Here is a 17,072-nt window from a genome sequence, read left to right as displayed (position 1 = left end):
GAATGCCTTCCCCCTCACACAAGTGAGCGCACCCAGATTTTTCTTGATCTTGGTCAGTAAAACAGATCTAAAACACCAGCCAACTAACCAAAAACAATTCCCCAACAATCCTGAATTATGTAAGGAATTGACTAAAAATTGTAGGTGATATAGTGGGATCATCTCAGACGCCCCAGTAATTAGGGCGGCAGGCACTCTTTGTTCAGGAAGGTGTGCTAATAGGTACAGAAACGGACTGCAGGGCAAGATTTTACAGTTGCAGAGCTGTGTGTACTGCTCAATACTTTCTCATCCGTCTGCTTTCATAAAAATTAAACCCATCCAAAATTTCCAAACCTTTGTAACATTATATCTTTAATCTGATCAGCTGCAAATGATTTTGTACAATGGCAGGTTGCTTTGTAAGAAAATTCCTTGGAGTCTTTGGTATGCCAAATCAGAAATAAACTATCTAAGAAATTAAGTGTCAACATCACTGTTGTACCATAGCCAAACAAGCAATACTTCTAAAATTAAAAAGATACTTCAGCTCAGTCCGTTGGAGAGTAGTGTTGCAGTTAATCAAATAATCAGTCTAGCTACAGAGTTCACTCAATATTGCAGAGCCATCCAGACATTTCCTGATGTACCTTCAGTATCTTGAGAAAATTTGTTGTAGCTTATTTCAGTGCACATTTATGTTTGAGATGAAAAGCTTTATATTTATAGCTTCCATTTGTTTCTCATCTTTGTATAGAAACAAAATTGGTTTTCTCTAGAATGTGTCAAACAGATTTATTTCCTGTAACCACCTTTCATTATATAAAACCTAGCCATTTTTCAGACAGGCCTGAAGTACAAGAAAAAACATTTTACAAAAACTGAAGGTAATCAAGGGGTTAATAGATACACTGTGCTGTCTGATTTGCATGTAGGTTTGCAGTGGAATTTTTCTAGAACAGGGCCCTACGGGTTTTTCAGCCTCATTTCTCAGTAGAGTGCACAACTGGTGAGAAAGTAGGTATTTTGTCTGACAGCCATTAGAGACTCATTATTTAGCAAATGTGGAGATAAAACAAAAAAGATTTTGAAATCCTTTATCAAAATTAGCTAACTCTGTCTTAATGAGTGTCAAGAAATAATCTAATGCTTTTTGTTGGGTTTTTTTGAGTTATGCTGAGATGCAGGACAGAGTGCTTGCAAATGCCGTAAAGGTTGTGACCACTACTGACTTAATTGGTTTCCTGCTATTGCCTTTATGGCATATATTACTCATAGTGTTCATCCTTTTCGTAATAAGGATAATGAATTGTGTAAGTGTGTGCTTTATTCCTTTATAGCAGAGTAAGCAAGAAGACGTCTTTCTGTGAAGAACAATGTTTTGAAAATTGCTTTTCTTACTGGAGCTATTGTCTGCCTTTCTATTCAGTAGCTTTTCTGCTATTATATTGAAAGAGGCCCTCCTTGTCCTTCTATTAATTCGGTCATCAATCCTCTTACTCCATATTTTATCACAGGCAAAGAAATCTACAGCAACTATTGTTTCCAATATGACGACTTGTGGGTCCTCTGTCTCTCTGCCCTAGACATGTGTCCCAGAGTAGATCCTAGGGTTTGTTTAGGCAGTCCTTCAAGTCCAGGCTGGCTAAATACGTTTTCCCGACCTTGACTTTTATTTTGTCACGGTTTCTTAACATCTGCCTTAATTACTTTCAGACAGGCTTGTAACCTCTTTGACTGTGATCTCTCTACTTTCATGTATTTGTTTTAAATGCTACAAATGTTATTAGTTTATTTCTGTGGTACAGCTAAAGCTACTGATTTTTCTCTCTCCAGATTCTTATGTCCTTCACCTTCAAAGCTCTCCATACCTTTCTATGTCTTTTGTAATGTACTTTCAAGATGCTGGCTCGCACTTACCACCCATCACCACTGAAATAAGCTTCTCAAACAGCTTCCTGCTTTTCCTGGTCCTATTTGTGAAGAGCTCCCTGCAAACAGCTGCCAAACTTACTTCTGTTACTCTGTTCTCTTTCTCTGTGATGGATTGAAAAAGAGAAAAAAGCTTGTGAGAAGTTTGGCTGCCACACCAGTGCCTGTATTGGTGACTGGTTGTTCTGCCTCTTTTGTGATTTCTTACCTGTCTGTCTGCAGCTGTGATCTCTGCTCTTAAACTGGCAATTGCTTGGCCTGGGGACCACCTTATCGTTCTCTGTGCAGCAAGCTTAGAACAGCAAGGTCAAGTGATATATTTTAGTAATATCAACTAACTCGCCTCTCTTCAGCATTGACAATGGACATATTTTATAAGGAAGTGTAGGAAGAAAAATATGTAGCAAGAAATAAGTGTCACTTTTTAGTGTTTTCAGATGTGCCAAGCATCTAAAATGTCAAATTTTAACTGAGAATTTTATTTTTCAATGGACAAGTTTTTACTTTGTCTTTATTGATGCCAATTTAGCTGCAGTGATAGGCTTTTCAGAAAGATTTCTTTGATTTTATACAGCTGATTCTACTTTTGCTACACAGTTGATCAGGAAAAGAGCGTTTACACAATAGCCTGACAACCTGGTTGATTTCCTCTTCATGTTCTGTAATCACTGTATGCTTCAAAACTTGTGTAATGCAGCCCAGTATTCATAGGCATATTTGGAGCTGTTGAAATTGTAGGGAGAACTGAAAATTGGTTTCACTCAGAACAACTTTGCTCATTTGGGAGATATGTTTGCTTTCCCTCAAAGTCTCAATTACTTTCAAAAATCAACATTTCAGATTAATACCTCTCCCCTGTAAGACAACTTATGTGAACCCAAGGCTATCATAAGATATCTTTGCACCACATTTCTAGTAACCCATTAATAAAACATAAACCCTTCCTTTCAGAAATCACTTTTGGTTTCAGTTACCATAGGAAGTGGCATGGTCAGAAATTAGTTGAAGGTGTTGGGGGTCATCAAGCTGTCCACGTTTTTAAAAGTCAGTCATTCAGTAGGGAATTGTTTTTGTGACATACCACTGTGAACGAGGCTGATGTCACCAAAAGATTTGCACCTAACCGTGCATCAGTTCTGCTCATCAGTTGCATAGGGTTGATAACCATGCAGTGATACAGTTATATATTAAAGTATTTTGTTGCTGAGTTTCTCCTAATGTAGCTGTTTTAGGCTGGAAATTGCATTAGAAATTGCATGGCTCTTTTCTTCAGTTTTTTCAAGAAGAAATGGAGCACAAGTATTTACTATTTTCTTACCTTTACAAAGGAGAATCATAAATATCTAGACTGCCAAAACAAGTTTTTCCATTATGCTCTTTTCTAAACTGGCAATATGTTCCATTATGCAAGCAGGCAGAAGAATTATAAAAACAAATCTCCATTTCTAGGATGGGAAATTAGCACATCTCAAAAGATCTTCAGTGTAGGGTTGTCCAGAGCAGTGGTGGCCACTTTACAATGTCTGTGCTGCCCTTCTGGTGTAAGTACTTTGAAAATGGCTTCTGTTCAGTGCCTGCAGCTGGGGGATGCAGTGAAGGACCTGGCAGAAGGAAAGGTGTGAAGCTGAATGCTGAACATGAGTTTTAGAATTCTACTTGTTTTCTTGGTATTAGGAATCTCAATTCAACATTAAGAATCTGATTTTTAAGTTACTTTTCCACTGAAAGTAGAACATAGATGTTCATCATGAAGTCCAAATTAGAACTTTCACCTAACATGCACCAAAATTATCACTCACACTAAAAAAAAATATTTATAATGTGCAAATATATATATGTGTTATAAAATAGTAAAAACTTCACACAAGTCATAAAGCAAACCAAGCCGTCTCTCGTCAAGGTACTTTTAAACCAAACTGCTTAACAGAATGACTGGGGGCAGGGGGAAATATTCTTCTTGCTTTCTGGAAGGACTGCATTGATTGCCAGACTACGAGCAGGGGCAGAGTATTCATGTTCAGTTGTTCACCAGGAAAGAAAACAACTGAAAAGAAGAGATGCAGGTTGAGTGTAAGAGGAAAGAAGTTTTATGATAACATTTTTGCCCCTTTTTCAGCTCGGGTAAAACCCATTCACTTAGCTGAACCAGGATTTCAGCATTAACAGGTAGGTCCTATAGATTATGCCATAGCAACTGTAGTGAGAGTGGCGTGACCTGCAAAGATTGGTAAATCTCTTAAGCTGCTCTTGCTCTTGGAGCTAGAACCTGTTAGATTTGAACCTGTTGGGTGTTATTCTGCACTGTGTCCTGACTTTGGTACATACAGCTGAAATGAGGCAGTAGTAATTAGATAACTAAGTCTTGAATTCTAACATGGTGCTGACACAAACGTAAGGCAAACAACCAGAAATATGTGAAAACAACTTCAAAGCAGAATTGAAACAATGTAAGTAGGCGACAAGAGCATTGATATTACTGAGCCCAAAGCAATACTTAATTAGCTAGCTTTATTTTTTCCTTGGGCTCTATTTCAAAATAAATTCAGGCTTCAGTAAGAACTTGAAATGAACCATTGATTTAATTCTCCAGAGTCTTGAGGAAAAGGGAGACTTAAATTAAATAACAGGAATTTAATACAGATGAAATACGGCCTTTCTATGTGGGAAAAGAACATAGTTGGATACAGTGCAACAGTACAGGTTAGATTTTAAAAGAACCCCTTGCACGTGAGTTACGATGTCAGCATTTCAACCTGGCCCTGACTCAGGTTGAATCACAGCTGCAGTTTTCTGGGAGGAGGTTGGTACTGCTGTCATCTCCTATTTCCAGCTGCGCTCTGCTGAGTGGTACAGCGGAAGGTGGTGGTATGGCCCTGGTCCTGCGCAGGGTGGACTCACTCATGAACTCATTTGGCCTCTGCCCAGCTCTGTTGGGCTCCATGGGCTTGGCCCAGGTGGAAATCAGAGCAAATTTGAGCCTGTTCTCAATAATACTTGCCTTCAGAAATAGCAAAAGGACTATAATCCTACCACTGCATCTAAACATCTGCATGTATTTTATACAGTGATTACAGTTTGGAAGTATGTATATGCGTGCAGGCATTAACAGTAACAGTTCTGATTTCCGCACAGAGATATTTGTTAGCTCTGCGCTATAAGTACAAATAAAAGAGTAATCTTCCTCATGCTTTGTATATGTATGCGATTTGCATTTCCTCTGCTTTGCACAGTTGAATAGTTGGCATTACTCTCAAACATAAAACTGTAAGTGATGGTGTTTTGAATTCTGTGGATTGAAAACAATAAGCTGTTATCAAAAGCCCATTTGGAGAAGTGCAATTTTCTGATTTTAGAAGCCAGGAAAACCCAATTCTGGCCCCACCGCAGTGACAAATATGCACTTAGCTCAGTGTACTTTCTGTGGGAGTCAAACTGTATAATAATCTTACAATTATGATCTTTGAAGATATTCTGCATTAAGCATTTACAATGGTGGAAGGAAACATTAATTCATAGAGAGGCGTATGTCTCTTCTTATACACATACATCTCCATGGATGAAGGGCTTATTTTTGTCAGGAAGCTGTCCAAATGATGGTATTATTATGTGAACTGAGGTTCTTTCCAAAAGCTGAGATACTGGCAGAATTGAGCCCAGCTGGATGCTGGTAACTTCTCTCCAGTTTTCTAAAAGTTTTCTTGTTAGCATGTTACACATTATATACTACAGAATTGCTTTGTATTATGAATAGTGAAAACACTAAATCTAGGGAATATTTTGAAAATTAACATACTACATCAGCTTGTGGCCAGCTAATGTGTTTGTCAACAGCCAGCTGAACACGAGCCAGCAGTGTGCCCAGGTGCCCGAGGCAGCCAACAGCATCCTGGCTTGTATCAGGAACAGTGTGGCCAGCAGGAGCAGGGATGTGATCGTGCCCCTGTACTCGGCACTGGTGAGGCCACACCTTGAATACTGTGTTCAGTTTTGGGCCCCTCCCTACAAGAAAGACATTGAGGTGCTGGAGCGTGTCCAAAGAAGAGTAGCAAAGCTGGTGAGGAGTGTAGAGCATGAGTCTTATGAAGAGTGTCTGGAGGAGCTGGGGTTGCTTAGCCTGGAGAAGAGGAGTCTGAGGGGAGACCTTATTGCACTCCACAAGCAAGGTGGGTGTCTGTCTCTTCCCCCAAGTAACAACCATTAGGATGAGAGGAAATGGCCTCAAGTTGCACTGAGAATTTTAGATTGGATATTAGGAAAAATTTCTTCACTGAAAGGGTTATCAAGCACTGGAACAGGCTGCCCAGGGAGGTGGTTGAGTCACAATCCCTGGAGGTATTTAAAAGACATGTAGATGTGGGGCTTAGGGACATGGTTTAGTGGTGAACTTGGCAGTGTTAGGTGTACAGTTGGACTTAATGATCTTAAAGGTCTTTTCCAACCTAAATGATTCTATGATTCTAAGAGGCAAGTGGGAAATGAAATCTGTCATTTTTCAATCATCTGTTAAATTCAGCAATGGAAAACCATCAGTCTGTGGTGGCAATTGGTGGCCTGTGTAAAATGGATCTAACTCTGCTGACCAGTATCTCACTCCACAGACACTTGATGACAAAGCAAAGAAATAAAAATCTGCTCCTTCCTGTTGCAGACAGTTTGAACAGCGAAGTCAGGGGCTGCAGGCAGGAGAGCGAATGGTGCACTTGCTGCACGAGGCAGTATCTCAGGCTGGGGGTCCCCCCAGTGTGCATCAGCTGGCTTTCCTACTGGTCCCCTCCTGTCCTCTCTTTCTCAGGAGGAGGTGATTTCTATCTGTAGGATGTGTTTCAAAAGCACCAAATCTTTATGCTTACACTAAAAAAAATACATGGAAACAACATAAAAAAACCAAACTAGAAGTGTAGTCTCAATATATTAACATACAACTTGCATTTCTACAGGTATATTATTCTTTCAAGGCCTGAAATGCAAAATACTGAGGCACCTTTCTTTATTGCACTCAGGTTCACATATATCCTGGTGTTAAGCCTTTTGCAGTCTGGCGTAATATTGCACAGAACAACAACAACAAGTCTGTTTTCCTGTAATGTGAATTCACAAATGGCAGCAGTTCAGCATGTTTCCTTTGTAGATGTTAGCACCTCTGAGAACTTTCCATATTGAAAACTCTTTAATTTAGAATGTTAGCAAATGCTATTTATTAAAACCATGTATTTTATGAAGACTCACAAGTAATATAATATGTTCTAGATTTTTGCAGATGTGACTTATTACAATAGAGACATTAAATTGAATAGTCTGTGAACTATGATTTAACATCACTTTCTTTTGTCATACTTTATCAATCAAAACACCATCAAAGTGTGGTTTTATCATTAATTTACTCCTAATAGTAGTCCTCATACTTGATCATTTTCAATGTTTAATACAGTTCATATCATGTAATTTCAAAGTATTTTTATCACTATTTTAAAAAATAATAATTCTTTTATTAGAATTTTCTTTCTCCTGGTTTTTAACAGTCTAAAATTGATGTACTGCAATGCACTTCTGGGAAATATGCCAGCAACTGTGGGTTGTAGTTTCAGGATGCCTGTTCATAGTCCGTACACGCTCTCAAGTGTTTGTTGTAGGGGGTACAATCCTGTTTTCAGAATTCTTGGTAGCACGTCATTGGCCTGATACACAGAGTGACGTTAAGACAGAGCCTGCTAGCAGTAAACATAAAGTGCAAGGGCCCATATTCAAAAATAACCAAGTGCTCAAAATAGAACCTAGTTTTTCAAATCAGTTCAACACTGTTTAAACCTATGCCACAGGTTTCAAATGGGCTATAAGTAGTTTTTAAGAGGTTGCTGTTATGTAGGTGTTGTACTTAGATGACAAAATTGGATACCTCTTGTTCAGAGTGACAACAGGTCACTTCTGCAATCGTTTTTTATGTCCATTTTGTCAGGGTTGCTCATACCAGAACCACCGTACTGTCCCTCTTCCATCCCATGTTCTTCAGAGGTGAGCTTGTTTTACTGCCGGCAACTAGTATGACTTGTGGTCACAATGACTGCGGTTGAATGCCTTAAAATGCAATGAGCTCTTGGAGACAACACATAGGCAAGGAGCATTTGAATACTGGCTCTGGCACAAAGTTCTTCTTTAGGCACAGTTGGGACATTTAATCCCTTGCCTTGTGATCACCATCTGTAAAATGAAGTAATACCTGCCTGCCTGTCTCATAGGAGCACACATGATAGACTCATGCTTGTGAAGTGATACAGGAATGCACTGAATGCACATCAGAGCCATCTGATCTCCAGATACATGGGGAAGTGCTCTTGGAAAAACCTAAAAATATTAGCAGCTGTGTTCGCGTGTGTGGTGTAGTACCATAATCAACTCCTGTAACTGAAATGAGAGGTGTATCATATGTCAAGATGGTGCTGGAGCCTTTCAGCGTCCTCCCAGTGACTTTGAGAAACTTGAGCCATTCCAAAGGCAAATATATTGTTTTTCAGAAATATTTTTATTATCCCCAGTGTAAAAGCTCACAGGTTTCTGAGCGCTCTCCAGTCCTTCACCCTGTCTGCCTTTGGGCTTTCTTGGGTTCCTTTCAACTGGCCAAACCTGCAGCATGACAGCAACGACAGCTGGCATGAGTTTGTTGAAGTCATTGATATTCACTGGGAACCTTAACAGGAAAATCACCCTTTTGTCAAATTGCACACGTTTTATGGTAGGATTTTAACAAGATTTCAAGAATGCTGCTGACCTGTATAAAATGAGATAAATTAGGCCCCTGTTGTGTTAGGTTCACTAAAACCACAGGACTATTACTCTGACTTTTTTGTGTGCAGCATATTATGACATACGTATTTTGCTTCTTTTAGAAGATAAAGGGAAAGGAAAACCCAGTAGTGCAAGTCAGCAGTCCAGTACAGAAGTGGATCCTGTTCTTTCCAAACCTGGAGTGGCAGCAGTGGCACCTCTAACACCTGCCTCATCCTCCAAGAGCATGAATGGATCTCCTAACACAGTTTCTGAGTCAGAAGAGGAAAAAGCCAAAAAACTACTTTACTGTTCGTTATGCAAAGTGGCTGTGAATTCTCTGTCACAACTAGAAGCCCACAATACAGGTGGGTATGCATACAGTGCAAGTCAGTTGTGTGTTATTTTTAAAATTCAGTGTAACAAGCTGGTTTTCTGACACTGTGGTAGCCACGCTTCACTGAGGAGTCTTTTAGTTAAGACTTAAAACGGCAAGTTACAAAAGTGTTCCTGTTAGTGGCAATTTCTTGTGTGGTGTTTGATATTTTATTAAAGCACTGTCTAAATTTTTTTGAACTATCCTTCATGTACTTTCTAAGCTTGTAGTTGGCAAAATCCCTACACTTCATGTTACCTAATCAGATTCCATCACACCTCCACAGTGAGGATCTTAGTATGATCATAGTAGTTTCTGTAATACTAGGGTTTCTAAAATGTCAGTTCTGAATCTCTTTATTTTTCATCTCACGATCTCTGGTGTCTGTTTTTTTGCTGGTACAACTTATAGTAATTTTTGTTATGTGATATTTTTTATAATTTTAGGATTAATTCCTTAGATTTCCTAGATGTCCTAGAATCTTTTGATTATTGCAAATTAGATATCCTCCCTTTAAATGGCCACAAGCAGCAAACCCTAATGTGCTCTGGCCGCTCTGTGATGTAAAGCTTGTTAACAAACCATTGAAGCTATTTTTACAGCTGTGAGCCATTCTTAAAATGGCCAAAGCAGCCATTTCTTCCACATCAGAATATACTTATTGAAGTATTCCTGTTCCTAGGCAGGTTTTAAGTGATTGCTGTGGTTCCTCTCCCACTCTTGGCTTGGCCCTTTTTCATTATTCACCAGCTATATGGATTTTGGTAGAAGAATAAGCAGCAAACGCCTTGGCTGTACAGCCACACAGTGCCCCCAAACACAGAGGCAGTGGTCCAGAGTGCCTGTTGTTCCCTTTTTGTACAAACCCTTCTTGCACTGTCTGGCTTCCCTTTAGAGCAAGGAAGTGGGAACTACACTGACTAAAAGCAGAGTCATCATTAATCCCAGTCTGTGGTGACTTTAACCATTCTGTTTTGAAGATAAATGTGTTACAAAAAGTCCCAAGGCTAATGCACGTGGCTGTATGTTACTGATCATTAACTCACCTCAGTCTTCTTGCCCATTAGGCTCCAAGCACAAGACCATGGTCGAGGCTCGGAACGGTGCTGGTCCCATCAAGTCTTACCCTAGACCTGGATCCCGGCTGAAGGTGCAAAACGGCAGTAAAGGCTCAGGACTGCAGAACAAGACGTTTCATTGTGAAATCTGTGATGTCCATGTTAATTCAGAAATTCAACTTAAACAGGTAGCTTGCATGTATCTGGGGCTCCTCTGTTGCTCTAGTTGCATTGCAATATTGTAGGTGGGATGTAGATCTGTGTGCAGATATTTTGGCAAAAAGTGACCTTAGTATTTCTTTTCTGTCATCCCACAACTATTTCTAAATACTTCTAGTTTGCCATAGGTCAAGTTCACCTAATTGTTTCAGCTGGGAAAAAAATGGGTTTGAGAGTCATAAAGCAGAGGTGGACAAGGTATCAGTAGTAACGAATAACATAGCAAATCTAGTTTAAAAGGTTGCTGTGGCTCAAGAGACATTTGAAATTCTGGGTTGAGGTTCCCTGAATTTCTCTTTTGGTGTTTTTTCAATCTGCTGGGATACTTTTTAATACTATGTGAGAAGGAGAATGTTACTTGAATCTATTGGTGTAGGACAATCAGCAGGAGGGCCATACATCTGATATGTCTGAATTGTGTAGAGCAACGTTGTCGTTAACAGCGTAGCTGTATGAACATGCAGCTCTGCTCTGTCCGAGCCGATCAGCCCTGGGTTCAGAGCTGTGCCAATACAAATATATCGTTTGTGGTACCCAAACAGGAATCTTTAACTGGATGGTGCCGTGCTGTGTGGACGTGTCCTCTCATTCCCTGTTGTTTCAGTTATCTCTAAGATAGCATTAAATTGCGTGGTGTAGACCTATCCCTGGAAATTGGTTCTTCCGTCAGCTAATATTGTATTATTTATACAACTGAGCAGCATCAGCAAGACTGAAATTTACCTCCTACTTCTGAATATCCGTATGACCTAGTGATTATAGCTCTGCCTGGTTCAAAGCTCCTCAAGTGGAAGGAGGAAATACTAACCAAAATATCAATAATTTGCAGAGCCTGTCTCGGATCACAGAATTTGCCGTATTTGATTAGTTTCTGATTCTCTATTAGATGTGCTCTGAATTGTTATGTTTAATTTAGCAAAACTCATCTTTGCTCTCTCTATAGAACCTACTTTAACTTACAAACAGGGGCTTAGGCATATCCTGCTGATAAATCAATTTCAAACTCAAAACTAAGAAATGTTTAAACAGCTAATTAAATGTGAGGCTATTTATTTCAGCACATTTCCAGCCGAAGGCATAAGGACAGAGTTGCAGGAAAACCTATGAAACCTAAATATAGTCCTTACAACAAACTGCAGCGCAGCCCAAGTATTTTAGCAGTAAGTATTTTTACTTCTCGTCACTGTCTATGTGAATTTGTGACCCTGGGGACTCCCGCCGCACAGAGACAGGAACATGACAGACCTGACACTTCTGCAGCATTTCTTCCCCTGCAGGCTGAATCTGCGTGGGGATCAGATTTGAAGATAGTTATGTATTCCGTCTGCCCAAAGACACACAGACAGCACTGCAAGTGTTATTTACTGCTAGAAAGAAGGGAATAATCAGTGGAATGGGGAATGAACCGTGTGCCCAGTGGAAAGGTATCGGCTCTGCTGGGCTAGTGCACTTCTTGAAGGCTGCAATGTATATACTCTCTCTTTTTGGGCACCTGAGATAACTCAGTTATGACGGATGCAGTCAGGGAAAAGGACATGAGATGCTAAGGTATAAAAATGCTAATGCTCATTCTCTGCATACAGCAAAACAGAGCGCTGTATTGGATGTATTATGTTGGTGCAAAAGAGTTATCAGGTGTTTAGGAGAATTGATTGCTTATCTGCATGCTCAGGCTGTGTCTCTGTCACTGGCTATCAAAGCCTTTGTGCCCTGAGCTGTTCCCCTTTCACATCCACCTGCATTTCCAGGAATTCCCCAAGCTGGTTCTGCCAGTCAGCTGCAGCCAGAATTCAGGCTGGCTGTGGCACAGCACAGATTGTATGTTTATTTGCTCATGACTCAGCCTCTATTTTATTCATTAGGGAAAAGGGCATGCCACCTATGGCGCAAAAACAATTTATAGGTTGGAAAGAGAGAGATGCAAATATGTGCACACAAGAGTAAGCATGTGAAAAGCCTTTAAAAGCCGAAATATTAATATGTCTCTGTAATTGTATAGAGGCAAATGAAAATGCTGCAGGCTTTAAGTCTCCCCATTCGATATGTTCTGCACACACTAATATTCTTCACTCGTACAATATATGGTTTTACTACCTATTGCATAAGGAGAGTCCTCCACATTTTATAATCTATTGCATAAGGGGAAACCTCTGGTAATAAAGGAAGGACATGAGTATCTTTGCCCCTGCAAATCTGTGATTGTGGTACAAACCATTTTCAGTGAGACTGTAGTGTATATATTTCTGGTTAGCCTTTTCACGGGAAGCACCAAAAACCATTGTAGACCATAAAATGAGTAATAATTCTTTCAGAAAGAATTCTTTATAGTATTGATCTTGAAAATTATTTCTGCCAGCTCTGCGTTGGCAGGTAAAAGCTGACTGGACTCATGCTAGTTTCCCATCTTGGCCACTCCGCTTTTCTACAATTCATTCTGCAAGTGGAAAATTTGACTTTTGACATTGAAGTCTTAATCATGTTTTTTAATGTTTCTTGCAGTTACGGGTTATATAATTTAATGTTGTTCACTTGCAAATTACGCTTCCTTCTAAATGTCAGTGTGACTGCCCCTACAGTCAAGAGATACATGAATCTTTAGATATACAATTTGGTTGCTTTAATTGCCTTGGGAGTAGGAAGACAATGTGGGTAAAATTTCTAAGGAGCTGACATTAGGCTTCTGTGAGAAACCACGGAGTGCCCTTTGTCAGGGTTCATTTTTTCCCTCATGTAAAAGTGAGCGTGGGGAGACCTGTATTTACGTTGCTTTTTTGTGTGTTTTATTCCAGGCAAAACTGGCATTCCAGAAGGACATGATTAAGCCGCTGGCACCTGCTTTCCTTTCTTCTCCTCTTGCTGCGGCTGCAGCTGTGTCATCGGCTCTGTCCCTTCCTCCCCGTCCCTCTGCCTCCTTGTTCCAGGCACCTGCAATACCACCAGCTCTCCTCAGGCCAGGCCATGGTCCCATCCGTGCAACACCTGCCTCCATACTTTTTGCACCATACTAATTTATTGATGTGAAGAAAGAGGTAACTGTGGCCAGTAGAAAGGGTAAAAGAAAAGCAGGAAAGGGGTCAAGATTTTAAAATGTCTTTCTCTTTTGAAATGCCATCCAGCGCGACACCTCAGCCACCCACGCCATAAAATGCATCATTGAGGGTACTGCATTTTGGAGTCTAGGCAACTCTCTTTCTCAGTCTCTCTTTGTCTCTCCTTTTAAAATCCAAATAGAGAGTAATTTACGAAAAACTTAATTGCTCATAAAATTTATACCATTAAAGATTCATGCATATTTTTTTTTCTTTTGCAATGTGTATGATGCACCTTGGTATCGAGGAACGTAAAATATTTTCCTGACAGACTTGAAAACTAGGGTCTTCCTTGCTCACACTTATGTAAATATTTCTCTGAAAACCAATGGGTTATAATCTAATGTGGAGAAAAGGTGGATGAACCAAATGCTTGATTGTGGATAACATCTCAAAAATTAATTGCGTCCGTTTGGTTTTTTTCAATGTGCTCTTGTTGACAGGGATTGTGTACTGTCCTAGGCCCCAGTACTGGTGTATCTTGTGTAGTACTAAAGATGTATCACATGTCTGATTTTAATATTTTCTGTTTCTGTGCAAATGTTTGAAAGCAATGCAGCGCTGAAGCTTTTAATTATTTCTTTTGTGTCACACTTAGAGAAATTAAAAATAGAAAGCCATATAACATAGTTAAGATTACTACTTGTTTGCTACTTTCATTTAACTTATTTTTGTTGTTTCCTCACTGGTATTGCTAAGCAATGTTTAAAGAGGAAAAAAAAGCTTTTCAGTTGCACATTACCACAGCTTACATGCATTGTTCAAGACTACAATGGATCCATGTATTTGTACGTAAATACCCTTTTTCTTCATTTCTAACTAGTTTTCTTTGTAACAATGCTGCATAACGTTGTGGCTCCCTAATGCAATAATGTACAGAACACAAAATATTTATAATTGACCGTATTCTCTGTTTACTGAATATATTGCAGTAATGCCCCACCTTTCTTCTTACCTCCCCAACCCTTTTATAAAGGTGATATCAATATGCAGTACTTGGACTGAAGTCATTATGTGATAATGGGGACAACAGGTGGAAGAAAGGAAGGAAGAAAATAGGATTAACTTTTAGAGCATCTTTATCTGCAATCCATAATAGTAAAATGTCTGTGTATTTTTTTAAATGTACCTTTTCAATAAAATAATATGAAAAATATACATGCTTCTTGTGTTTTATGAATTGGTACAGGATAAAAAAAGCCTGGAACAAAGAAATTTAGCTAAAGGAGTCTTCAGGAGCAGGCAAAGCATTAGAGCTGCAATAAAGTATAATTACAGAACCTGTGTTTACTTCCCTTGTGTTTTAATGTCTTCCTTGCTACATCCTGTTACAGCCTTTACTGGGGCTTTTTTGCAGTAAGACTGTAAAAATTCACTACATCGGAGATTCAGAGGAAGAAGCAGTAGGGCCAGGTGGGTCATTATGGTTTTATTACTGCACCACCAAAATGCTACAACATGGTTATGCCATCTCGGATGGAGATTAAGGATTAACTTTAAAACCAGCCTGGGCATACCTGAGACTGGAAGCAGGTCACTTTGTAGCCAGGGCTTTCTCTAAAGCATAGGCAAAGTAGGCTGCTGCTTGATGCAGCAGGCTTTTGAAGGCAGGTGTTTGGGGAAGCTGTGAAATTATTGTTTTCCCTTCTGAAAAGCTTAATCTGTTCTATAAAAATCTTTTCTTTGTTAATGCAAAGCAAAAAGTAAAGAGTACAAGAGTAAAAGACTCAGCTTTAAGGCTGTAGAGGGTCTTACAAAGCCAGCAGCGCCATCACAAATCCGCAAAGGCCAAGGAATATGAATTTCAGGAACTTTATAATGAAGAATTTACAGACCAACATATACCTCATAGTGGCAAGATATTAGAGACCATTTTCTGCCCAATTTCCACTATTCAGTAGTCACAGCAGGTGACTGTGTTGTGAGAGGATAATTTGCTGGAGAATCACCTACAAAGGGGTAGGTAAGAGGGTCTGGGCTTTCAGCATCCTCTAGGGAAGCAGGTACAGTTGTATTAATCCTTTGGACTGTGAGAATTCCAAGGCAGAACGGTGCTTTTCCATGTGCCGTCTGTGTCTGATTTTGTAACTCATGCTTGTACATAGCCAGGTTTAACTGCTTAGCTACTTTCAGAGGAGTTACTTGCATGAGGAGCCTGTTTCTGTCCAACATGAGATAGGTTTACAGAACTGTGTATTTTAACTAGTTCTTCAGGAAACGAGTCGTCAATGTATTAAAACACTATTTTACCTGCTTTTTATAACCTACTGTTGGTGATGAGAAATTTAAAGCAATGACAAGTTTCTGCCATTGAAATTGTTCCCATACAAAATCCAGAAAACCTCTACTAAGGAGGGGACTGGCCAGGGTTGTGCAGATTTATTGGACAGCTGATTATTTCAAAGAGCATCTTACATTGGAGAATATTTAGGTCACTAAGAATGAAAGAATATGTCATGTCACTCAGCAATGAGAGGAATTACTTAACCTGTGAAACACAAGGAGCTAAAAGGCTATGATTGTAAGCCAAGAGAGGCTCGGGTTCAGATTCATATTCAACACCCTTGTTACTCTTCGCTGCTTTAACTTATATTTCGTGTACTGTAACTCCACTTAGAATCGCTTTGCCACCAAAGTTTTGTCCATGGCGTGCAGGACTGAGCATTTGAGATGATAATTACGTGATAAATGGCAAACCCTCTCATTATGCCTGCTGGGATCTCACGTTTTAGAAACAAGCTCTGTTTGAGAGGGAAAATTTGTATCGTACTTGCACAAAGGCTGTCAGCTGCTTTTTTGATGTGCTAGGATGTTTTCTCCTGAGGTGTAATATCATTACAGACAGCTGGCTATGAAGTTCATGGATTTGTTATAACAAAGAACTGATACTGAAATATAATATTTGCAATGCAGTTACCATTTTGAATAAATACATTGAATGTGCAAACCACCAAGGTAATAAGTTTAAAGTAACAGGATCACATCCTCTCACATGTCTATTATTCTCAGTCTGTTCACTGCACTCTGAGCTGCAAGTTGTTCCTGTACAAGAAGCCAAAAGTTATAAGGGGCACTATGTTCACCAGGGATTGTCATCTGGCACTGCCGTCTTTCTGTAACAGAAGAAAAAGGATCCAGACTGGACACAGACACATCAGCAGGAACTTTCTGCTGGTGTGTGTGGCTGGATCATGGTCCCTGTGCTGCAAAAGATTTCAAGGGTATCAAACAGAGGACATGGTCCAGTAGTCTACACAGATACATACTTTTAAGAAAAATAATAGAAATAGGATTTTCTATGACCACTTCAGGATACTAGTACGTGTGCCTCTCATTTCTGCAGGTCAAAATGGTAATAAAACCTTTCCCTCTGATTTTGGTCGGCCAGCAGAAGGAGGAAGACAGAAGCTAGCACGCACATTGCCCTGTCCGTATCCTCACTTGAACTCCTATGATAATGTACACTGGGTCCATCTACTGATAAACTAATAAACATTTCCTGTAAGAAAGATATTATTTCAGTAAAAATAAGTTACCTTATTTTACTCCCTTTTGCTGTGATCTTGGACTATAAATTTTGTGCTCAGAAAAGTTTTGCAAAAGAATTTGTCACATTTGTCTGAAACAGCATAGTGGTTTTAAGTTCTGCAGGAAGTATTT

At 39.6% G+C, this 17,072-nt stretch overlaps 1 protein-coding gene across 8 annotated transcripts in view; it reads left to right on the top strand.

The window, feature by feature from the left end:
• Positions 1-14,568, top strand: part of ZNF385B (zinc finger protein 385B) — a 139,656-nt gene extending 125,088 nt beyond the window's left edge. For all 8 annotated transcript variants that reach the window (XM_075093631.1, XM_075093634.1, XM_075093638.1 and 5 more), the window contains 4 exons: positions 8,793-9,038; positions 10,114-10,292; positions 11,382-11,483; positions 13,113-14,568. In XM_075093631.1, the coding sequence (XP_074949732.1) occupies positions 8,793-9,038; positions 10,114-10,292; positions 11,382-11,483; positions 13,113-13,331 (746 nt within the window). In that variant the 3' untranslated portion in view covers positions 13,332-14,568. The remainder of the gene's footprint in view (positions 1-8,792; positions 9,039-10,113; positions 10,293-11,381; positions 11,484-13,112) is intronic.
• The last annotated feature ends 2,504 nt before the right edge of the window (positions 14,569-17,072 follow it).

Source organism: Phalacrocorax aristotelis, chromosome 5 (genome assembly GCF_949628215.1).
Source record: "Phalacrocorax aristotelis chromosome 5, bGulAri2.1, whole genome shotgun sequence".
Lineage (NCBI taxonomy): Eukaryota > Metazoa > Chordata > Aves > Suliformes > Phalacrocoracidae > Phalacrocorax > Phalacrocorax aristotelis.
Note: the sequence above shows the minus strand (reverse complement) of the source record. Positions and strands in the feature narration are given on the sequence as shown.